This window comes from Chrysemys picta, chromosome 8 (assembly GCF_011386835.1).
Source record: "Chrysemys picta bellii isolate R12L10 chromosome 8, ASM1138683v2, whole genome shotgun sequence".
NCBI lineage: Eukaryota > Metazoa > Chordata > Testudines > Emydidae > Chrysemys > Chrysemys picta.
In genome coordinates, this window is record NC_088798.1 from 59,554,056 (window position 1) to 59,578,831 (window position 24,776).

Consider the following 24,776-nt stretch of genomic DNA (forward strand, 5'->3'; position numbering starts at 1 on the left):
GTTCAGCTATCACTGCTTCATCTCCCCATATGGCAAGCAGATCCCGTACCTCCCGTTCGGTCCATGCTGGAGCTCTTTTGTGATCCTGGGACTCCATCACGGTTACCTGTGCTGATGAGCTCTGCGTGGTCACCTGTGCTCTCCACGCTGAGCAAACAGGAAATGAAATTCAAACGTTCGCGGGTCTTTTCCTGTCTACCTGGTCAGTGCATCTGAGTTGAGAGCGCTGTCCAGAGCGGTCACAATGAAGCACTGTGGGATAGCTCCCGGAGGCCAATAACGTCGAATTCCGTCCACACTACCCCAATTCTGACCCGCAAAGGCCGATTTTATCGCTAATCCCCTCGTCGAAGGTGGTGTAAAGAAACCGGTTTAAAGGGCCCTTTAAGTCGAAAGAAAGGGCTTCGTCGTGTGAACGTGTCCAGGCTTAATTCGATTTAACGCTGCTAAAGTTGACCTAAACCCGTAGTGTAGACCAGGCCTGACTTTACCTATGTTTTATACCCTTTGCCTTTCCTCTCATCCCCTAGTGCTTTACATTTCAGAGAGATGGACATCATCTAGTGACCAGAGCACAACACTTCTGGGTTGAATTCCTGGCTCTGCTACTGCCTTGCAGTCACCAAACTGCTCTGTGCCTCAGTTTCCCCACATATAAAATCGGGATAACAACACCTAGCTCATGGATCTTGTGAAGCAAATTTTATTTATGTTTTAAAGAGCTTCAAGATCCTAAGATGACAAATGAATGTTATTAATTTTAACTTCACAACATGTGTTATTAAAAATTATAAAATCCTATAATGAGGGGATGTGTGGGGCAGGGGAGGAGGGAGGGACACAAGTATTTGGACTGTAAAAAGAAGGTCCTGAAAGGGATAAGCATACAAAACTCTGATTTAGGAGGCTATGATCTGTGCTGTGTTGTTGAACTGGTCTGACCTAGGCACAGTCTGAATTGAGTAATCTGGAGAGGAAGAGCGAGTCTAGGGGTATCCTTGTTGGAAAACCCTTGCCGTCTGCATTCCAAAGGCAAAATATTTGTTTGTCAGAAATATGGGGCTAAAAGTCATCCTTGGCGATGCTGGTTTTGCAGCATCCAGAGGTGGGATGCTGCACGCCGCCAGAGAGAATCCCAATCCCATTTCTTTGTGAAGCTCTCTTGGGCTCTCTGTTTGAGATGGAGGTTGGGGGGGCATTGCTCTCCATCGCCATTCTCAGAATGCATCCAAGCAGTCAAGATTCCAGCCTCTGACACAGGATCTGAGAAGCTGCAGGTTGGCAGAACTCCTGCACGGGTGTGTGTGGTATTGTCTTTTCTCTTGGGCTAAGTTTGCCCTCTGGTGGTTAAAGTTGGCACTAAGACTCAGTAGCCCTCTCCAAACCCAGTTCTCTTCATTGCTCTACTGTGGGGTTGCCCCAGTTTTTCCATAGGAGGGCCCTGTTGCTAGTATGACAGTTTCATAAGATTCCTGCAGATGCAATAAGAGCCTCCTCAGACTATCATATGAGATGTCACTCGGTGGTGGCGATTCTTTAGGACACCCCTTTGTATTGTGGAGATGGACATGAAGTAATGTACTCTGCTCCAGGAGGTGCTAGGCATGGCTCAGCCTTCCTAGCTGAGAAGGAGCCGCATGGGTGAGTTCCAGCAGAAGTCCAGTCCAGCGCAGAAGCTGCAATACAGAGATTTGTGGGTGAATGATGGGAACCAATGGACTCGGGGAAGAATCCTTTAACTCTAACAGGGAAAATGAGGGGCATCCAATGGGGAAAACATTACTCAAAGCAAAAGCCTGTTTTGCCTGCAGCCTTACGTGATGCCCAGATCCCAGATGTACACAGAATACTTCCAGTAGCTGACCTTATTTGGTATGCTGAGAGGGATAGCATGTAGGACTGATTTACGTGGTGTGTATCCTTCCATTGTCACAGTGCAGCAAAAGAAAATATAATAACCCTTAATAACCGAAAGAAAGATGACATAATAGTAAGAATAACTTGGCGAAACATTCATGCTTGTGCAGTAGATTAAAGGCTTATGGCCTTCTGTAGGCTGCAACCACTAGAGTGTGTTATGATCTCTGTCTCTGAGACACTTCAGAGATGTCAGATTGGTATCTTGTGCAGAAGGGTTGCACCAGTGTACTTCAGCAAGGCTGACATTCCATCCAGTAGAGGGAGGTGGTGATAGGACACATTGTGGGAGAATAAACAGAAAGATGGGCAAACATGTAAAAAGTAAGCACACAACAACTGACAAAGTAACACAGAGCACCTTTCATCTACAGATCCCAAAGAGCTCTGCAAACTTTACCAACTAGATAAACCACAGAGAAATAATTTCACCAATCACTTAATGGGAGACATCTCGGTTGTAGTATGCAGCATTGCCCCCAAACACAATGGAGTAGAGCTGGTTGGGAATATTTTGACTAAACATTTTTTGGGGTGTGTGTGTCAGCAAATGGCAATTCATAAAAACTAAAACTTTTTGGCAAAAAAGGTCGGGTTTTTTTTTTACTCAAGCATTTGTTTGAAAAATGTTTCAACATTGTTAAAATGTTGAGTTTTGACATTTTTTTAAAAGAAAGTCCAGTTTTCTGGTTCAAAATGACTTTTTGTTTCAAAATTTAAGCTAATTTGGTTTAAAAAAAATAGACAAACCTTAAAATGGTCAAAATAAAAATGAAATCTTTTGAAATTATCAAATAAAAATGTTTCAACTGACCTGAACTGAAATTTTCTCTTTATTTTTGGTTTGCAAAATTTTCAAGATTTTGATTTTTCACCCCTAGTTGGGAGGAGAAATTTCTTTTTGAAATCTTGAAAATTTTAATGGGACAGAAAAAATCGTTTCCCCACCCAGCTCTACTTATTATGCAATTTAAGTCAGGAAGCGAAAAATACAGGAGCAGATTCTAGAACTAGTTAACCTAGGGTATGTCTATGCTACGAGAGTAGTTCAATTTTACTTAAATCGAATTTGTGGAACTGATATTACAAAGTCGAACGTGTGTATCCACACTAAGGACAGTAATTCGACTTTGTGAGTCCACACTAACGGGGCAAGCGTCGACATTGGAAGCGGTGCACTGTGGGCAGCTATCCCGCAGTCCCCGCTGCCCATTGGAATTCTGGGTCGAGCCCCCAATGCCTGCTGGGGCAAAAAAGGTGTCGAGGGTGGTTTTGGATAACTGTCGTCATCCAATCGTCACTCCCGCCCTCCCTCCCTGAAAGCACCGGCGGGAAATCAGTTCGCGCACTTTTCTAGTCAGTGACAGCGTGGACGCCACAGCACTGCGAGCATGGAGCCTGCTGCGACCATCGCTACAGTTATGGCCGTTGTCAACACCTCGCACCTTATCATCCACCTTTCCAGAGGCAGATGCTGAGAAATCGGGTGAGGAGGCTACGGCAGCACGGTGAGGACATTAAGTCTGAGAGGGGCACAGACCTCTCACAAAGCATGGGACCACGCGCCGTGAACATCATGGTGGCAATGGGTCATGTTGATGCTATGGAACGACGATTCTGGGCCCGGGAAACAAGCATGGACTGGTGGGACCGCATAGTGCTGCAGGTCTGGGATGAATCACAGTGGCTGCGAAACTTTCGGATGCGTAAGGGAACTTTCCTGGAACTTTGTGAGTTGCTGTCCCCTGCCCTGAAGCACAAGGACACCCGGATGCGAGCAGCCCTGACTGTCCAGAAGTGAGTGGCCATAGCCCTCTGGAAGCTTGCAACGCCAGACAGCTACCGGTCAGTCACGAACCACTTTGGCATCAGCAAATCTACCGTGGGGGTTGCTGTGATGCAAGTAGCCAACGCAATCGTTGAGCTACTGCTGTCAAAGGTAGTGACCCTTGGAAACGTGCAGGTCATCATAGATGGCTTTGCCGTGATGGGATTCCCAAACTGCGGTGGGGCTATAGATGGAACTCACATCCCTATCCTGGGACCGGACCACCAGGCCAGCCAGTACATTAACCGAAAGGGCTACTTTTCAATGGTGCTGCAAGCACTGGTGGACCATGTTTTACAAACGTCAACGTCGGATGGCTGGGCAAAGTTCATGATGCTTGTGTTTTCAGGAACTCTGGTCTGTTTAGACGGCTGCAGGAAGGTATTTACTTCCCGGACCACAAAATAACTGTTGGGGATGTGGAGATGCCTATAGTGATCCTCGGGGACCCAGCCTACCCGCTAATGCCCTGGCTCATGAAGCCCTATACAGGCACCCTGGACACTGAAAAAGAACTGCTCAACTACCGGCTGAGCAAGTGCAGAATGGTGGTGGAGTGTGCTTTTGGACGTCTCAAGGGGAGATGGAGAAGCTTACTGACTCACTCTGATCTCAGCGAAACCAATATCCCCATTGTTATTGCAGCTTGCTGTGTGCTCCGCAATCTCTGTGAGAGCAAGGGGGAGACGTTTATGGCAGGGTGGGAGGTTGAGGCAAATAGCCTGGCTGCTGATTACGCCCAACCAGACAGCCATACGATTAGAAGAGCACAGTGGGACGCGCTGTGCATCCGGGAGGCTTTGAAAGCTAGGTTCCTCAGTGAGCAGGGTAACCTGTGACTATTACATTTGTTTAAAGAGAAGCTGAACCTGCCCCCGTTTCTTTACCCAGTTAATGTTGACTATCCTCTCCAGTTACATGCCCCGTTCACCCCCTTCCAACACACGTTTAAAAATAAAATAAATGGAACTTTGTTAATGAACACCATTTTCTTTATTACTTTTCGGGACTCTGTGTGTGGGGGCTATGTGACTTTGTGGCGGGGGAGGACGGTTACAGATCCCCTGCTGCGTGGTTCTGTGATCCAGGCTAAGGACCGCTGCATAAGATCTCTAACCGCCCTCCCCCGCCACAAAGTCACATAGCCCCCTTCCCCCCCCCACGCACACACAGAACATGAAAACCACCTCCCAGACTGACCAGGGTGCCTAGTGACTGCAATGTGTGTGTGACCTTCTGCTGAACCTGCCCACGTGTCTGTACCCTGGTAAAGGTGACTGTCCTCTCCAATTACCAACCCCCTTCCCCCCCTTCAAACACACTCTCCTCTAAAAGAACATGACGGAAACAGTAATTAACAGAAATGTATTTTTTATTAGCAACTACACAGTTAGGGGATGACAGTGGGACGGGGGCTTGGGTGAGGTGCTTTTGGAGTGAAGGAAAGGACTTATCAAAACTTTGGGAATGAGAGCCTTCTGGTACTTGAGCAGTCTGCAGGGGTGGAGTGACAGTTTTCACGGCCCCTGCCGCCCCTCCTTCTTGGGACTTTGGGTGAGGGGGGGGTATGGGACTTTGTGGCGGGGGAGTGTGGTTAGAGAGAGACTGCAGCGGGACTCTGTCCTCCTGCCTCCGGTCCTGCAGAACATCCACAAGGCGCCGGAGCATGTCCGTTTGCTCCCTCATTAGTCCAAGCAGTGTTTGAGTCGCCTGCTGGTCTTCCTGCCGCCACCTCTCCTCCCGTTTGCTGTGTGATCGCTGGTATTGCAACATGTTCTCCCTCCACTGGGTCTGCTGGGCTGCCTCAGTTCGGGAGCAGCCCATAAGTTCTAAGAACATATCATCCCGTGTCCTTTTCTTTCTCCACCTAATCTGCGCTAGCCTCTGGGAGGGGGATGCCGGGGTAGATCGGGAGACAGTCACAGCTGTGGGATGGGAAAAAGGGAGTGAATTCCTCACAAAGATAAATTTTTGTGAACAATGAACATAGTCTTTCTCTGTGAAGAAGACCATGCACAGCACCTATCACATATGCACTCAGGACAAGGTCGAACCTGCCCCCGTTTCTTTACCCACTTACTATTGACTATCCTCTCCAGCTACATACCCCATTCACCCCGTCCCTCCCCTTCCAACACACGTTTAAAAATAAAATAAATGGAACTTTGTTAATGAACACCGTTTTCTTTATTACGGATTTCGCGGTAAAGTGTTGAAACTGGGACGCAGACTGTGGTGGGGAGCGGGCGTAGTGATGGAAAGAACGCTTCTAAACTCGAGGAATGACAGGCTCCTGCTCCTAGAGCGGTCCACAGTGGTGGACTGGTTGTTTCAACGGAGCCTGCCACCCCTCCTTTTCGGGACTCTGTGTGTGAGGGCTATCTGACTTTGTGGCGGTGGAGGACGGTTACAGATCCCCTGCTGCGTGGCTCTGTGATCCAGGATAAGGACCGCTACACCTCTATTTCCTGAATGAGGGCTGTCTAAGGGCTCATAAGGGCTGAATTTCGCTGTCTAAGGGCTCACGCGATCAGGCCCTTAGACAGCGATTAGACAGTTTGTGTGTGTGTGTGTGTGTGTGGGGGGGGTCCTTATCCTTATGCAGCGGGCAACTGCACCTCTATTTCAGGAGGCTGCTATCCTTCTAACCCTTTGGAGAAAAGGTCCTGTCCATTTGCTGGATAAGAATGAAGGCCCTGAGTCAGTTTAAACTTGGGCGGTTTATTCAAACGTCTTTTCTTTGTCTGTTGGTCCCTGGAGAATCCAGTTTGAGCCAGTATATGTGAGTTCTCCAGGGGGTGGTACCTCTCTGGAGGTGTACAGCCTGAGTGAATTTGCTTAACCACCCCCTGTTTTTCTTAATTCCTGGAGGGCTCTGGTCACCTTCCCACAGGGAATTAAATACAGTCCCGGGCCCACAAAAATACATAACTGTGGCATTTGGGGTATCTAATAAAATGTTCTTAAACAATAACCAATTATCAGTCACATTTTTCTGATTAAATTCTTCCTCAGCTGATTTGTGTCATGATTGTTTTCAGCTTTGTGAAACTGGTCCTTTGGAAGCACCAAGTTAATACGTAATTGGTCTGGACTTTATTCTAATTTCACATAATAAATATGATCAAGTCATGATCACTTGTACCTAAGCTATCATTAATTTTTAGTTCTGTGATCCATTCCTTTTTATCTTTCAAAGCAAGGTCTAATATAGAATTCCCCTATGTTTGATGCAACACTGTTTTGAGTTAGGAACTGGTCACTTATAATATTTAGAAATTCCAAGGATGTATTAGTACTGGCAGTGTGAAACTTCCAGATTTGTCACTCAAACTGAAGTCCTCCATTTTTCCCATACACATTATAGGTCAGGAGCTGATCAGCCTGTTCCCTAGGGTGATTTGGTGGTCTGTAGTAGACATCAACTAATACTCCATCTTGTGTTCTATAGATTCATAGACTGTAAGATCAGAAGGGACATCATGATCATCTAGTCTGACCTCCTGCACATCACAGGCCTCAGAACTTCACCCACCAATTCCTCAAATAGACCCATAAACTTTGGCTGCATTACTGAAGTCCTCAAATCACAATTTAAAGACTTCAACTTACAGATTTGAAAACTTGAAGTTTATCTGTTAAGACATTGAGCCATAGGCCTTGTCTATACTACGAAGTTTTGTTGACAAAAGTCAGGTTTCGTTGACAAAACAGTGGAGGTGTACACACTACAAAGCTCCTCCCACTGGCAAAACTCTCCTGCTTTGCCAACAAAATAAAACCACCTCGACAAGAGGCGTTGAGCTTTTTGTGGCAAAGTTAGATCGACAACATGTCAGTGTAGACGCTGCGATAAGCATTCAAGATAATTTTCTTCTGAGTAGTCAGTGGCTCAGGAACTGATGTCATTTTTTACATAGACTGCCACCTGCCCTCCCTTTTTGCCCAATTAATCCTTCCTAAATAGGTTATTATAACCATTGATTTTAACATTCCAGCCATGCAAATCATCTCACCAGGTTTCAGGAATACCAAACTGATCGAATATATGCTAATAAATGAGCAGTTCCTCTTGTTTGCTATCCAGGCTCCTAGCACTGATGAATGGGCAATTAAAGAATTTTTTTCTCTTCAGATCCTTTGATTCTTTAATTTTGTTCTCAACATTTCAATTTTATGCTAAATAAATGCTCATGTAATCTCTCTTTTTACCGTCCCCTTTTGTTATTAGTTTAATGACTTCCTGACTACTCTAGCCAGCCTGTCCCCAAGGAGATTGGTTCCCCATCTACTGAGGTGGAAGCACCCAAACTATATATCCCCCTCTCCTCATAGAAGGTGGACCAATATTCCACAAACCCAAAACTTTCCACACTACATCACTTATTTAACCAACGGTTCACTTCCAGAATCTTCTGTTTTCTGTCTTTCTTCAGTTATGGGACAGAAAGGATTTTGGAGAAGATCACTTGGACATTCTACTTCTTCAGCACACTTCTGAGATCCCTGAAGTTATCTGTGAGATAGCCCATGACACAGTGTCAATAGTGCCGAGATGAACCATTATCACTAGAGCCGTGCCATCAGCTTCAGAATGCTATCCAATCTTTCAGTGACGTCTCATGTCTTGGCTTTGGCAAAACAGTACACTGTTCTGTTCTCTCCCTGTTTCTTGCAGAACTGAGTGGGGAGGGGCTAAAGTGGGGAGCAAACAAATCCATAAGTCACCCTGATATTCCTATTGGAAATTGTCTTCTGTGGAAGGTCAAAATTTTCAGGTCCCAGTGGCCTTAAGAGAAATGGGAGAGGAGTGTATTTACCTTCTGGTTTTTGAGGTGTTAGAAGTCACACTTTTACGCTTTTCTACACAATTGTAAAGGCTAGAAACGTACTAGTTTTAAAATCTGAAAGCTGAGTTTCTTGTGTAGTCACCTGACTCCAGCAGCTGGAACTTTAAGAAAAACACCAAATATTGCAGGACCCACAATAAAACCATGAGAGTTGGCAACACTTCAAGTCATGTGATTTTATCAATGTGTGACATAGAGAAGGGACTGAACTGAGGGGGGCAGAATAGAGGGGTTTGGGTGGGGACAGAACTGATGTGGGGCTAGGGGACAGGATTAATTGCTGGGCAGGAGACGGGAAGATGTGGGGGTGAGAGCTCCTGCAGCAGGGGCCAAAATCACCTTATCCAGTACATGTGGAAGAGGGGACAACACTAATTGTCACATGCACACACCCTGGGGATGAGCAGGGGGAGTTCAAAAGTCAAGAGCCTGACAAAAAAAACCTCCCACAATACCATCTTTTCTTAAATTGTCATGATATTTTGGGCTGATCTAATGATTTTTGATCTCTTGAAGTTGGCAATACTGATAATACAAAAGTTCATACCCAGCCCTGATTTGTCCACTACATACAGCTTCCTCAGTACCAGTCTGCTCTACTCAAAGCCACCAGTTGCACCTGTGGCCACAGCTTCCTTCTCCTGTCAGCCATACTCAGTAGCTTCCTCCTGCTCTTTATAAGGAAGCACCTGATCCAACCTAGGTGTGCTTCTTTAGTAATCGGGGTTGGCTAGACCCATCCGTCCGGCCCTTAAGGAGTGAATCACCCGATTACACTTCTGAAAGGACAGTAAGAGTGCAAAGCAAAGCACTCAAAAGGTTGCTCGTGCAAACTTAACTCTCTCCTCATGCATCATTATGATATCATTTTTAATTACACGATCATGTATATTTTCCCCTGTAAACAGGGCTCCAGAGTATTGGGCACCAATTCATTGGGTATTCATACATTAATAGATCATAAATGAGACAAGGCTCTTTTGTAGTTCTGCCTCAAGCCACACATACCCACACATTATAATTTAACCTCCACTCATCTTTCTTTCACACATATATGCACAGATCTCTTTCAGCCCTCTGATATAGGCACAGATCTGCAGTGCCAATGGAACATTGTGAGATAATTAGTAAAAACAAAGCCACCGTTATCCCCATCAAAATCAGTGCATGTGCATAAAGTACTGTATTTAAAAATCTCATAACTCGGTCAAATCAAAACAAAATGTCACCAGATCACTGAAAGGCATATCTGTGATCAAGGGACCACATCTCTTCAACACCTCAACTTTCTACTACCTACCATTCAGGAACCAGAGCTATTAAAAAAAGATCACTACTATATATAGTAGTGGGGGGGAGACCCGGCGTGGCTCGGGTCTCCCCCCCACACCTCCCTGGCGCGGCACGGCTCGGGTCTCCCCCCCCCCCCCCCCCCCGGCGCGGCCCCCGCGGCGCGGCTCAGGGTCAGACCCAAGCCCGGCAACCCCAGCCGGAGCGCGGCTCGATTCCTGGGGGCGGGGCTTGCAGCAAGCCCCGCCCCCAGGAATCGGGCCCCGCTCTTGCTAAAGCCGGCGCTGTGTGCAGCCCGCCCCCCCCCCCCCCGGCCCGGAGCACTGCTTTACCGTATTATATCCGAATTCGTGTTATATCGGGCCACGTTATATCGAGGTAGCAGTGTGTGTGTATATATATATATGTATACACACTCTCTCTCTCTCTCTCTATATATATATATAGAGAGAGAGAAACTCTCTCTCTCTCTATTTTCCTCACTCTTGTCATTCTGAACCATTTTTGCTCAGACTTTCCAAAATTTCAGCCCAAAAGGTAGAAGTTGGACTTAGTTATAAAGAACTGGAAAAGACCCTTTAGATGGAAACTCTTGTACGATCTTCACTGTAATAGACATCACCATATACTCCACATTCTAAGCCTCACTTGCACCTAGACTAAAATCCACCAAACAAAGAATAACAAATAAAAGTTCCTAGAACTTCTGCTGTGTTTATCTTTCTCTTTCACTTCTGCTCTGACTCCTTTTCTTACATCCTGAGCAACCTATGTGTTAAATGGCTGGATAAAGTTCTTGGAAGTCTCAGAGTCTTTGATCTTTGAGTCTAATTTCTTGTAGAATGTAAAGCTCAGAAGGACTCAGTCAAGTTTCTCCCAATTCCCTTTTGTAAATTCAGGAAGGGGCATATTTAGTGGTTGAACATACACCTGAGAGCCAGAAGTCCTAGTTGGGCTCTGCCACTGACTTCCTTTGTGATTTGGGCCTTATTTTCCGAAGCATTGAGCACTCTGAGCACCCGCTGACTTTAAAATCAGGCTATTAATCTATCCATGCCTCAGTTTCCCAATCTGTAAAATATCATCTCTAATATCACCTGGATAATTATAAATAATACTTGATTAGGACTCTCAAAGTTCTCTTAGGTCCTCTGATGGAAGATGTTACATGTTTGTAATACAAATAAATAATAATAATGCTTTGCACTTCTATAACACTTTTCATAGAAAGATACGCAAGAGCTTTCCTAATGTTCATTCGTTAAGCCTGAGGTAAGTGTTATTATAGCCCTTACTAGGTACTATTATACCCACCATTATGCAGTGCCTATTATTATTTTACAGGTAGGGAACTAGAGGAACTATGAGGTTAAGTGCCTTGTTCAAGTTTACAGAGTGAGTCAGTGGCAGTCATGAACGGAGCCTAAGACACTTGACTGCCAGTCCTCAATCTCAAATAACTAGCCGACACATCCTTTTATTTAGAAAAAGTGCCAATCTCCCTTGTGGGGAAGGACTGATGAGATGCATGTTGTTCCCAGTTGCTTCATGGTTGGGCTAGGCGTGATCATTACAGCTCTGGTGGAAAACGGTGTAGGTAAATGGAGACAGTCATAAAAGTCACAAACACAATTTATAGTAAGGAGGATTGATGTGTGCAAAAGAGCAGAAACATATATTTCTATTAAGGTTCATTCAGCTGCAAATACACTCTCACTTCCTTCCTTCTAATATTGATGTCCAGTAATATTTGACTATGATGGAGAGTATCTCTTTTTGTTTTGGAATGTATTCTTAATACATCATCTTCTGAACAGGACAATAACTACACAAGTAGTCCTGACACTACAATACTGTGGGGACTGGAATAAAGAATATTGTGAGTGTGGCAGACAAGAGACTCTAAAGGACAAATTTGCAAGAGGTAGAAATTCATGTGTGTGTTCCTGCAAAGGTGTACCCTCAACACATACAATGCAAATGATTACACATGCCAATGTGGAGCTTGGAGGGTAATTTGTCTGATTTGTGTATACAATTACCATAAATGCATGTGCAGTACACTGGCCTAATGAGTTTGATCATAGCGCCCTCTGGAGGCTGGTCACAGTGACCGTACAATTCATTCCTATCTCCTGGGTAGAGAAGATTAGAGAGACAAGGTGGGTGACGTAATGTCTTTTATTGGACCAACTTCTGTCGGTGATAGAGACAAGCTTTCCAGCTGCACAGAGCTCTTCTTCAGGTCTGGGCTTTTTGTGGCTTGAAAGTTTGTCTCTCTCACCAACAGAAGTTGGTCCAATAAAAGTTATTACCTCATCTATCTTGTCTCATATCCTGGGACAAACATGGCTAAAAGTACACTGCATAGATAGAGAAAATCCTAAACTCAAGTGGCAGAGACTTGTTTTTTTTGATGTGACAGTGCTGGGTTCAATCCTTACAACCATGGTGTTTATATGCCTATGCTGCAAAGGCTAGTTATCATGTACAGTAATGGGTGGACTTCCACACATGCATTGGCTTTGATTGGTTTATTTCACTGTTTTTAATCTCTGCACTTTTTTGGGGATCAGCACAAATATCTAAAAGTTATTCATAGGAACTTTGGGAGCAAGGTAGGTTATAGACATTCCATTAGTTGCTCTCAGCCTGTAAATTTTGGTTCTGCATCTTGATCTTCAGTTTTGGAGGAGCAGAAGTAGATGTGAAAAGTAAATGGTACTGTTAGAGTATATCTTTCTTTTTATTTTCTCTTCCCCCCCTTCACATAAAAACACCTTTTTACCATGGCTGTGTTGTCTTCTGAATTTCTTTCCTCATTTGCTCTTCTTTTGCTTTTATTTTGTGCTTTTCCTACTTTACTCTCATTTGGTGTCCCCCCCTTCCCCCCGTTTTTGTTGGACTCCCAAAGTACAGCGCTTACAGAAGGAAAATGGTGTTTTTTCTTAGTATCAATTTATTTTCACATGAAGATGGCTGCAAAATAGAAACAAAGTGAAACAGACTAATTCTAGTCAGTTTCTCCTTGCAGCCAGCTCCATATGTAAAGCACTAGATGTACAGTGAAACTGAATAACCCTGGTCAGTTTCTCTTCACAAGCTAGAGCTGCCTCCAGGTCACATTTTCACTAATTTGGTGTGCTTCAATTTTGGGTGTCCAATCTGAGACACCCTGTGCTAGATTTCCACAGGTGTGTTGAGCTGAACAAGATCTGGGTGGTGGTGGTACTGGTGGGAGGGTAAACATGAGAATGTGGAAGTGGGGCAAGAGGAATACTGAGGGAAGATATCTGGGAATGTGGGTTGCAGGAAAGAAAACAATGGCGATTGATGGGATTGTAGAATACAAGGAGACTAAAGAGGGCAAGGAATAAGGGGACAGAGATGGAGAAGTGGGGCAAAAACTATGGGAAAGCATGGAGGGAGAGAGACCCGGATGGACATAGCAGCAGAGGAGAGAGGGAAGAGGGGGAGGGAGGGAGGCAGGGCAGTGATAAGGGAGGAGGAACAGATTACAGAAACTGTTTCCATTGCAGAGCTTTAAGAAAGGATGAGTGGAGTCCCCATTCAAACAGCCAGGATGGGAGGATCCCTTTTTTGTGTGCTTTTATCCTAATTAAAGTATATTGGACTAGGCAGAAATTTAATAGATTTCAGGGATGATTATAAAAACAGAAGCTGTTTCTTCTATAGTAAAAATAAGTAAATAACAGCGCTTTCTCTTTCCACAGCACTTTTCACTGATAAATTGCAAAGTGCTTTACAAATGTCAACTACTAAGTCCTCACAACCCCGAGAGGCAGTGAAGGGCATCACCCATTTTACTAATGGGGAAGCTGAGCATGGATTGGTTAATGACCTGATTTGAGCATCCATTACTCCAGCTGAAATCAATCAATGAGTGCTCAGCATCTCTGAAAATCAGGCTCTAAGTCATTTGCTCAACGTCGCACAGCAAGATGGGTACAGACTCCAGGTGTTGTAGGGTAGTCATTTGTCCTATCATCACGTGGATGAGGCTGTAAGAAAATAGTGGGTTGTGACTGTTGAGGAAACTGTGTTAACATACACTATAATTTTCATAGTTGCCACAAATTTGAGTGGGGTTGTGATGCGTTATGCCAGGTTACAATGTCCTCACTCAACTTTGACCCAGCTCCTCTCCATCAGCCTGGCCACCACTCCATCAGGATGGGTGGCTGGGCCAAATCTAAGGAAGTGGCATTGCAACCAGGTGCAGGGGGTCACATCTCCACTCCAATTTAGCCCTGCATCATGACCGTGTGAGGGAGATGGTGGACATGGATGATGGAGCTGGGGAGCCATGCTGGTTGGGGTCCCAGAGGACTCGCCCCACACACTGCCAAGGTTGGTGAGGGCCCCGCCACCTGCACGTGGCCTTGCCCTGTGGAAGTTCCTCCTGGGCTGGGTGGCATGGGCCTGCCAGCAGGACCGGCTCTAGGCACCAGCAAACCAAGCATATGCTTGGGGCGGCACAATTCCAGGGGCGGCATTCCGGGAGGGTTTTTTTTTTTTTTTGCTTCGGGAGTTGCGCTCTCTGAGGTTAGTTTTGTTTTTTTTGCTGGCGAGGCAAAAACCTAGATCCAGCCCTGCCTGCCAGTACCTTTGCCTTCCGCAGCTGCTGGCCCAGCTCTAGGGTAAAGAGCCCCTCAGCCAACCCCGGCCACTGGCAACTACCCCTCTCGCCTCCTCCTCCCTTCACCCTCCCTCAGCGAGATGCGCACGCGCCGCTCTTCTCCCCCACCCCCGCCGGCGGACCCCATTCTCCACCGCAGACCGCGCGTGCGCGGTGGCCGCGGAGCGTCCCCTTCAGCCCCGCCCGGCCTGCTGTCTCCCGCAGTGGGCCTGTCAATAAAGATTGAACAAGGCCGGCTCCCCCGTAGGCCTGTGTTGCCGCCGCTGGGGGGTGCCGATAAAGTTGCGCGCGCGGCCGCGGCTCCGGCGGGTGGGCGGTGCTTGCTTTGAACAAAACTTTATTGTTTCGCCGTGGTGGTGGCGGCTGCGCGCAGGATGCGCTAAGGCTTCCCCCGCCCGGCCTCGGCATGTCAGGCAGCCGGCAGCCGCCGCAACAGCACCCCCCGGCCGGGCAGGGTGCCGCGGCCTCCGCCGTCACTTCGGCTTCATCGTCGTCGGCGCCGGGCTCCTGCTCCTCGTCCGCGGGCCTGGGGGGCCCCGCGCGGCCTGTGCTGGTGGCGGCCGCCGTCTCGGGCTCCGGGGCTGCGGCCTCTGGGCTTTCCCGGCTGGCGGGGGCGGCTAGGCCCGGCGGGAGCGGCGGCGGCGGCTCCTCGTCTGGCGGCGGCGGCGGCGGCGGGAGCAGGAAGAGGCCGCTGCTGACCCCGCTCTGCAACGGGCTCCTCAACTCGTACGAGGACAAGAGCAACGACTTCGTGTGGTGAGTGCGGCCGGGCCGGGGGCAGGAGCACGCACCTCCCCGCTGCTCCCTAGGCTGTCCTGGGGGGAGGGGCTGGTGATGGTGCGGGCGTTGGGGGAAGCTGAGGGGGTTTTCTGGGCAGCTGGGGTTTGGTTGGAGCGGGGGGGGCGGCGTTCTTGCCTCTTGCTTGCCCTTTGTATGCCTAACAAGACTCGGTAGGACTTTTCACCCGCATCCACCTACAGAAGAAGATCTTTTCTCTTCTTCTCCGAGATGCCGCCTCTGCAGATCTCACTGACACCACAAATTAATGAATCCTGACCGAACAAATCATGGCATTTTCACCTGATGCTCAGTACACTTGGGCCCTAGCAGGTGGTGGCCAGGAGCAGATTTCAGGGATACAAGTTTCCCTTTGGGAATGTGCCTAGCACTCAAAAATTCAGCCTTGGGCGGGTCATAGTAAGTGCCCAGCTGACCATAGTTCAAGTTATAGGGAACTAGGGGAGAGACCTAGCCTACTGTGGGAAAAAGCAGTGTGTTAGTGTGTGCAGTATGTTTACACTGAATGCTTTATAAGAATAGTTGTGTTTTAAAATGGTTAGCTGGCTGTGTTTAACCATAACTTGACTTTAAACATGATTATCCTCTTCAGTGCTAGTGTTGTACATCGGGTGAGTTAATGTTTTCTAATACAGTGCATTTTTGCTGTAGAGATAAGCCCTGAAAGAATGGGTCTTAGTGTGTTTGTAGATTACTTACAGGTGCAGTCCAGTCTTCTGGTTAACAAACTGGTAACCAGTATAGCGCACAAAGAACTGGTTGTATGTGGCAGTACTGTCTCACAGCACTTGAGACAAGCATTTTGCCTAGCTGAAGTTTCAAGGTGCTTAAGTACAGCATGTTGCAATAGCGAACTGTTAAGTTACAATGGCAGAGATCACTGTGGTGCATCAGGAAAGAATGGTTTGCAACAAACTTTAGCTGGAAAAACTAAATGCCATGACTGCTACCTAAGCATCCAGAAAGAGTAATAGAGCCCTTTTCACTACAAAATGTAAAACACATTGGCAAAGGTCAGTCATGTATCTCCAAGAGAGAATGCGCTCACAGCTCTTGTCCAGTGCCTAAATTCTTCCCCTTACATATTTGGCATTGCTTTCTTCTTACTTATGTTGAGCCATTTATAATTGCACATACAAGATGGATTTTAAGGAGAAAGAGTAATCACTGTGTCATCCTTTAGCACCTCTTGGTAGAGCCCTGTGCTGGTACAAAATTTGTATTCGCGATCTGTAAAAATGATCTGTGGATATCCACACCTGCAGGTATAAAACGGATATGCATGGATTTGCAGGGCTCTATCTCTTGGACAGGAAAGAACCCACTGAAGAGTTCTCCTGTCCACTCCTATGAGATTCTGAAGAGGAGTCAACAATCTCTTGATCACTGGTATTGAAATATGCTGATAGAACTAACAAAATCAGCATGGACTTGTCTGTTTCTTGGAAGGTCAGTAACAATTGCACATGTATCAGACCAGTGCCTAAAACCAGATCAGTAGGAAATGTGAACAGTGATGATAAAGGTGTACCTGCAGTTCTCCAAAAAAATTAGGTTAATTTGTAGTAACAGGTTAAGCATTAACAATAAAATGGTTTCTTGAGGCAGTGCCTTGCTGTCACTGATGGCAATCTGCCTTTAAAAAAGAAAGCATTAACAATTCCTATCGTTAATAGGCCCCAAACTTTCCAGCTGGTCTCAATCAGCTACAAGAGGCAAAGTTTTAATTAACAGATGGATGAATGCAATGAAATATAACTAGACAATATGGGCGGGTGGTAATGCACCATTTTTAGAGTGGTAAATGTGATGGTGATGTATTGATGATGTATGTTGAAGGTTTAGGCTCTTCAGTGAAGTCAGGCTGGTGGACTGTTAATGATTTTTGTTGGGGGTGGCTGTTTACAAGACTGCTCTGTATAGCTGTTGGTATTTGGGTTTAAGATTTGGTGGAAGATATCTATTACTATGTGTGCTATAGTAGCGCACACAGGCTCCGATCAGGCTTAGGGGGCCCCATTGTGCTGGATGCTGGAGATACACATTGTAAGCTCCTCAGAGCGGCGATTGTCTTGCTAGCTAAATAGATAAGACAAGCAAAGGGTGGTACAAAGGAAGTATTATTGCTATTGTACAGATGGAGAACTGAAGCTATCGAGTGGGGTAATTATAATTTGAGAGAAGGGGTCACAGAGGTTGAGTGACTTGCTCAGTGAGTGTCAGTGTTAGTGGCAGAACTGGAGATGGAGTAGAATCCACATCTGTTAACTCCCACTCCCCTCCATACACTCAACAACATCAAGATTAAGGAGATGTGGTTGGATTGGGGCTTTGGATTGAGAAGGTTGGTGGGTGGGTTCAACTGGTGTGTTGGCCACTTTTTGTGAGAAGTGGGATGGTTTGGTTGGAAGATAGCACTGTTGGGGTGGATTTTAGTGAGGGGAGATGGTTGGGAGATGACATTGTTGAGGAGTTGATGGTTGGGGGACATGATCCCCTACCTAGAGTACTTATGATCAATTTAGGCATGGCACAGCACTAAATGTAGCAGGGAGAAAGAAGGTTAGAGGGAAGAGAGGTCAAAGGATGCAACAATAAAGTGGCTTATTGGCTTGTTGAACTTGGCTTATTGTCATGAACTTCTGTGGGTAGTAGGTATTTCCCTAGCCTTTTTAACATTTATGAAATAATGTCATCCTCAAAACATAGTTGCCCTGTCAATTAATTACAGTAACAACACTGAGATAATGCTATATCTGTGTGACACAGAGGTAAGAATCTAAACTGGATGACTCTCTTTGGAGTTGTGTATAATGTAAGAAAACTCAAATGTGTGTGATTTCAGAACCGTACATTTCAATTTAAATAAATCTTTGATTATGGCCAGTTTGAGAAGCAAAAATTTCCCATAAAGAAAAAACTCAAAAAGAGATACTTTCCAAAAGACAATATGCTACAGGGAACAGTTGGCAATCCCTCTGCATGTGAACCATGAGTTGTAACAAAAGGTACACCTGCAAGATCTGTGGTAGCTTCTGTTGATACCAGGCTGAAGCTGAGAAATAGACAAATGGGTTTGAGTGAATGGGATTTGCAAAGGTGCATGCAGAAATCATGCTTAATATTAGTGGTGTTTATGCCCATAACCTCTGTGCAGTACTTTAAAAATGCTTACTCAGCAGTGTGATTGCTAAGCTGCAATGCAAAGTTTGGCCTAGGTTGCTGGTTTGGATTGTGAAATATTTAGCAAACATTACATTGTTGGAGTATCTCTTGTGTACAAGTTGTAGTACATTTCAGCCAATATCTGGGAATACAAAGTGGAGAAAACTGTATACAGGATGAGCTTTTTGTGTTAGTGAATAGTATTCTCTAGCGCAGTACTATCAGGAGTTTACATCCTGTATTAACACAGAGAAGAAAGTGTGTTTAAATACAGGATAACAGTTCTATCAGGCTTTTTTCTCCTTGTCTATGGGGAAGTTGATGGGAAGAGGAAGTCTCTGATCATGGAGGATCTCCTCCCCTGACCTTGTGACACACTTTACTCTTTAGTACTCCTTTCTAGGCACCACATTAATTCTGAACAGGATGCTGGACAGAACTCTTTCCAGAATGGTGTCGTGCTGCTGCTGCTTTGGAGCAGAGCATGTTGCTTCTTCAGTGACTGTAATGTTTCATAGTAGTACTTGTTTCTGAGCTCTGAGAACAAACAGCAAGACTTGGGCATTGCTTATGCACTGAGTTTTGTTTGCAGACTTGAATTTTGGAAGCTCATTGCTTTGCTTATTGTCTTCCTTTCATTTGAAAAGTCAGGATTACAGGATGATAAACCTCCTAATGATAAGAAAATATAAGCCGTTCACGAAGCTGATACATTGTTACAGGCATACATGTATTAGTGGCCTAGTAGAGTCTGCGGGATATTAGTACTGTGCTTTGTCAACAATAAACCTGGCTGCGTACCTTCATCCCTTAACAGAGCTTGTGCTCATTGAGCTTAAGGTCTGCCGTGCCAGCTGTCTCTGCAGGGCTGGGGCAGCACACAGAGGGAACACACACACACAGCCAAACATCTAACCACAGGAGTGTTCAGAAACCTGTTAATCCTAATGTCAGACATAGACCTGTCCATAGTAATTCAATTTGTAATGTGCTGTATTTGGGGAATGCATCCACAAACACTATACAGTTGGTGTAAAACTAAACAGCCCATTTGCTGACACAAAGATTGACAGAACTGCATCATCTATTACTGCACTGTCTGCCCATCAAAGACTGGATCAAGTTCTAAGGCCTGGTCTTGATCATTGCCTGGTCCCAGTTTACTGAGAATCTTTCTCATATACCACCTTCCCTTCTGCACCGATGACTTCATGAGTTGGCAATCCCCTTGGGCGACAAGAAACTCTCAACAGTTGGGGTAAGACTAGTATAAGTAGGAGACGAGCTTCAGAAGCCAGCACAATTCAGTCTGTAGAACTTCTTGTCAGAATCTCTGAGGTTAAGAATATGACCATGTTTTGGACAAAATGCAAGACTCCTCTGTTTGACTTAGTTGCCTCATAGAGACAGTCGTTCATGTCTGTCTGTCTCTATTAAAAAAAAAAAAGTGTGTATGTGTATAGTGTGACAAAGTTCCTCCTCTATCTTGGTGGGTCCTGCACTTATTGGTGGATTTTCTTGCCTCAGATTCACCATGTGGGTTGGGGAACAGCCCAGAGACCTTCCCCTCTGGAAGAACCCACAGTCCAGGTCAGTTGGGAGGTTTGGGGGGAACCTGGGCCTGCCCTCTACTCCGGGTTCTAGCCCAGGGCCCTGTGGACTGCAGCTGTCTATAGGGCCTCCTGTAACAGCTGCATGACTGCTACAACTCCCTGGGCTACTTCCCCATGGCCTCCTCCAAACACCTTCCTTATTCTCACCACAGGACCTTCCTCCTGGTGTCTGATAACGCTTGTGCTCCTCAGTCCTCCAGCAGCACACTCACACTCTCAGCTCCTTGCACCTCTTGCTCCCAGCTCCTCACACTTGCACCTAGGGTTACCATATTTTAATTTTTAAAAAGGAGGACACTCCATGGGGCCCTGGCCCTGCCCCAACCCTCCCCTGAACGCTCCGCCCCCTGCTCCTCCCCCTCCCCTGCTTCCCGCGAATCAAATGTTCGCGGGAAGCCTGAAACAGGGTGGCAGCAGGTAAGCTTGGGCGGGGGCGGGGTGCAGCGCGGCCCAGTCCGGCCCCCCTGGCCAAGAGGCTCTGGCCCCGGCAGCCGGCCGGCCCAGGCCAAGAGGCCCTGCCCCCGGCGTCTCCCGCCCGCCCGGCTTGGCTCAGGCCCGGGGGCACTGGCCCCCGGCCAAGTGCCCGCACCCCCGGCCTGGCTCCATGCCCTGGCCCGGCACCGCGCCGGCCGCTGGCCCGGTCCCGCACCACCGGCCCCAGCCCCGGCCGAGCACTGCCGGGCCCTCCCTTCCTATTTTCCCGGACATGTCTGGCTTTTTGGGATTTCCCCCCGGACGGGGATTTGAGGCCCAAAAAGCTGGACATGTCCGGGAAAATCCAGACGTATGGTAACCCTACTCGCACCACAAACTGAAGTGAGCTCCTTTTAAAACCCAGGTGCCCTGATTAGCCTGCCTTAATTGATTCTAGCAGCTTCTTAATTGGCTCCAAGTGTCCTAATTAGCCTGCCTGCCTTAACTGGTTCTAGCAGGTTCATGATTACTCTAGTGCAGCCCCTGCTCTGGTCACTCAGAGAACAGAAAACTACTCATCCAGTGACCAGTATATTTGCCCTCTACCAGACTCCTGTACCCCACTAGTTTGGGTCTGTCACAATATATATAATAAAAATAAAAAGCCGTGCTCTGCTATTAAATGAGAGAAAAGAATAGAAGGACAAGTTAGAGAAACTGCAGTGGATTCTACCTGTTGCTATATAGGAAGAGACAGAAAAACTGTGTGTGTGTGTGTACACCACTTGCATAGAACACTTAAGATTTATAAAGGGTTGGATATCATGGTGATAGGTACAGTATAACAGTCTAGAAGAAGAAATTTTCAAAGCAATATAAGGAATTTAGGGACATATCTTCCATCTGAGTTAGGTATTTAAAAGGTGTGTGTCTTAGAATACATTTGTAATGTTCTGTGTGTGCACTAGCTGAAAAAGAAGATATATTTATTGTGATATGAACCTTCTACTGTTGAAGCACACGGGAAACCAGGTTTCAATAAGTACTGTACTATGACAAATGAAAACCTTCATTTGTCGTCCAGTTGAGATCTGCTCCCAACATTGAGTTGTCCAGAACTTCAAAGCAAGGCTTTGCATGATTCTGTATGGTCTTAGGCAGGGAATCATTTTCTACTACATCCATGTGGTTTCCTGAGCCTTTTGGTTTCTTGCCTTTGTGATACTGGTGGTCCCATTGAAGTCATTGAATTAGGAAGTTTTAGCCTTTATTTGTAAGGTCAGCTAGGTAAACAGATACTATTTAGGACTTTGCTGTTCTATTTTTAAGCTTAGTTTAAGACATATTTTTGCATACCCACTTACATTTCAGGAAGCCAATGGTGACTGTGATAAGTATTAAAAGGTGCTAATCTAGTTTCTGCTTATAAAACAGTGAGCTCTGCTGGCAAGCAGTCTTTCAATAATGGAAATGTCAGCCTCCGTTAAGAATGATATGTCACGTCATATGTGTGTTTTGCAGGATCTGACTGGTCTTTTCCTCAACTATTTTGGCTCTGCCATGTATCCAATTAGACTGGTATGAAGAAGAATAATTTGGAGAACAGCACAATCTTGGATTGCTAGCATGTTAAGGGAAACTCTGAGTTAGCTCAACTCTGTATCATGTTACAGACCTTGGACACTGCACTTTCCAAACTCTGCACATTAGGGGCATACTGAAGGTGACTCTGTTCTCATGGTAGAAATGGTTTTATAAATGCATGTATTTAGAATCTCTTGTTTGGACATTACATTCCATGGACACTCTCTACTTCCATGCTAAGGAACATGGTATCAAGAAGAAAGTGAATGAGTGAAGGTTTTTATTATTATTATTTATTATTTTATTTAAACAAACATGGGGAGCAACGAGTCTCGGAACCTCAAATAATTTCAAAACCTTGATTATTATTTTTAATTTTTAGTCTTTAATAATCTCTCCCTTTCTACTATTAATATATTCTTGTTGGCTAACTTTATTTTTATAATTCTTCTAAGATGAATAATGCCTTGACATTAAACGATTATTAGCTGCGAGACATTGGTTTCAGCTCTGAAGTTGGATGCTAATCAAAATGAACAAAAACAATATGCAACCCAAAATGAACCTGCCACTTCATATTAAGGATACTCCATGCTACTTTCTCATTTCTTTTGTGGTTCTCATGCTAAGGAAGGGGCTAGATAGTCTGTAGTTTTGGTCCAAGCTGTTGGGGTTTTTTAAGTGTAGTGTTATGGCCCTCAAACTAAATTGTTCTGAATACATGATTCAGTTGCAGAATACTGAGAACCAGTGTAGTTTATATATTTAGATTCCATCTAGTTTTCAGGGCAATACTTGTCCAATCTGGGGAGGATAATTGACCCAGAGAAGTCTGTTACTTCCGCTTCCATTTTCAGTGGGTTTAAGAAATTTGAGATGGACTGGGAGGCACTGTCCTCCTTCCTGCTTCAGGATGGATGAGATAAGACTGGGAGAAGATCCCACTACTCCTCTTGAATGGATGGTGGAAAGTGGGGATCAACGTGTGGGAAATTACCCATTTACACCATGCTGAATTGGAGAGAGTGGGGTGAAGAAAGAATCTGTTGTGTCAAACCCTACTTGTTTCTGTCTGAGACTGGGTCCCCACCCCCCAAATACATTTTTCTGCAACAGGATAGGTATCTTTGACATGCAAAGATTTTGCTTTGTTGGCAAACCATGGGAGGATGCTTGTGAAGGGAGCACACCCTTGTTAGAGACTTACTGGCTGGAGACTAGCATATTTTGCAGCCTTTTGAGTGATACTTATTTGTAAAGGTTCCTTAAAGTGTATTCATTTAACTGTTAACCTTGAAATTTGATATTAGTTGACACATGCATTAGATACAAAATTGTTGTAGTCTTCCTACATGCTGCATCTTGCTAGACAACCATTCAGAATCTTAAAATTTGTGTATTCTATTGCTTGTCTTTTCTGTTGGGTGATAATCTGAGATGGGGATTACTTTCTTCTTAATTCCACTCTCATCTGGCCCCTTCAAACTGCTTTCAAACATACCACTGCCTCTCGTACTCTAGAAGCCCAAGACTTTCCTCACTTCCTTTTGTCTCCCCACTATTGCTCCATCTTTCTCCTTCTCTTCATGCTCATGGAGAGTGCCATTGATTCTCACAATCTTCACTTTCTCACCATCAACTTTTTGATGGTGATTTATAGATCCTCCCTTAGGGAATCTCCATTTATATATCCTCCCCTATGTCCTAATAAGGAAGAGAGGATGGAAGATAAAATACAGTCAAATGAAGAAAAGTCCCATTCAATTACATCATGTAATGGCAGGCAGTTAAAAAGTTACAAGGTTTTAAAATGCTTATTTACCAATGCTAGAAGTCTAAATAATAAGATGGGTGAACTAGAGTGCCTTGTATTAAATAAGGATATTGGTATAATAGGCTATAATAGGAATGAGGATAATTAATGGGACACAGTAATACCAGGGTACAAAATATATCGGAAGGACAGAACAGGTCATGCTGGCAGGGGAGTGGCACTATATGTGGAAAAAGAGCATAAAAAGAAATGAAGTGAAAATCTTAATTGAAGCAAACTGTACCATAGAATCTCTATGGATAATAATTTCATGCTTTAATAATAAGAATATAGCAGTAGGGATACATTACAGACCACCTGAACAGGATGGTGATAGTGACTATGAAATACTCAGGGAGATTAGAGAGGCTGCTAAAATAAAAAACTCATTAATAATGGGGGACTTCAGCTATCCCCATGTTGACCTGGTACATGTCACCTCAGAAAGGGATGCAGAGATAGTTTCTTGACACCCTAAATTACTGCTTCTTGGAGCAGCTAGTCCTGGTACCCATAAGGAGAGGCAATTCTTGATTCAATCCTAAATGGAGCACAGGATCTGGTCCAAGAGATTAATATAACTGGACCGCTTGGTAATAGTGACCATAATATAATTAAATTTAACATCCCGGTGGCAGGGAAAACAACACAGCGGCCCAACACTGTAGCGTTTAATTCCAGAAGGGGAACTACACAAAAATGAGGTGGTCACTTAAACAGAAATTAAAAGGTACAGTGCCAAAAGTGAAATCCTTGTAAGCTGCATGGAAACTTTTTAGACACCATAATAGAGGCTCAACTTAAATGTATACCCCAAATTAAAAAACATAATAAGAGAACCAAA

At 45.3% G+C, this 24,776-nt stretch overlaps 1 protein-coding gene across 10 annotated transcripts in view; it reads left to right on the top strand.

Annotated features, from left to right (window-relative positions):
• COP1 (COP1 E3 ubiquitin ligase) overlaps window positions 1-24,776 on the top strand; it is a 236,435-nt gene that overhangs the window by 7,308 nt on the left and 204,351 nt on the right. Inside the window, exon 1 of one of the 10 annotated variants that reach the window (XM_065554553.1) lies at window positions 14,198-14,256. The exons of 1 other annotated variant lie outside the window; for it this stretch is intronic. In XM_065554553.1, the coding sequence (XP_065410625.1) occupies window positions 14,213-14,256 (44 nt within the window). In that variant the 5' untranslated portion in view covers window positions 14,198-14,212. Of the gene's footprint in view, window positions 1-14,197; window positions 14,257-14,827; window positions 15,302-16,705; window positions 16,793-24,776 lie in introns of those variants that run through there. 8 more of the 10 variants (XM_065554549.1, XM_042851236.2, XM_065554550.1 and 5 more) reach the window with 8 other exon arrangements.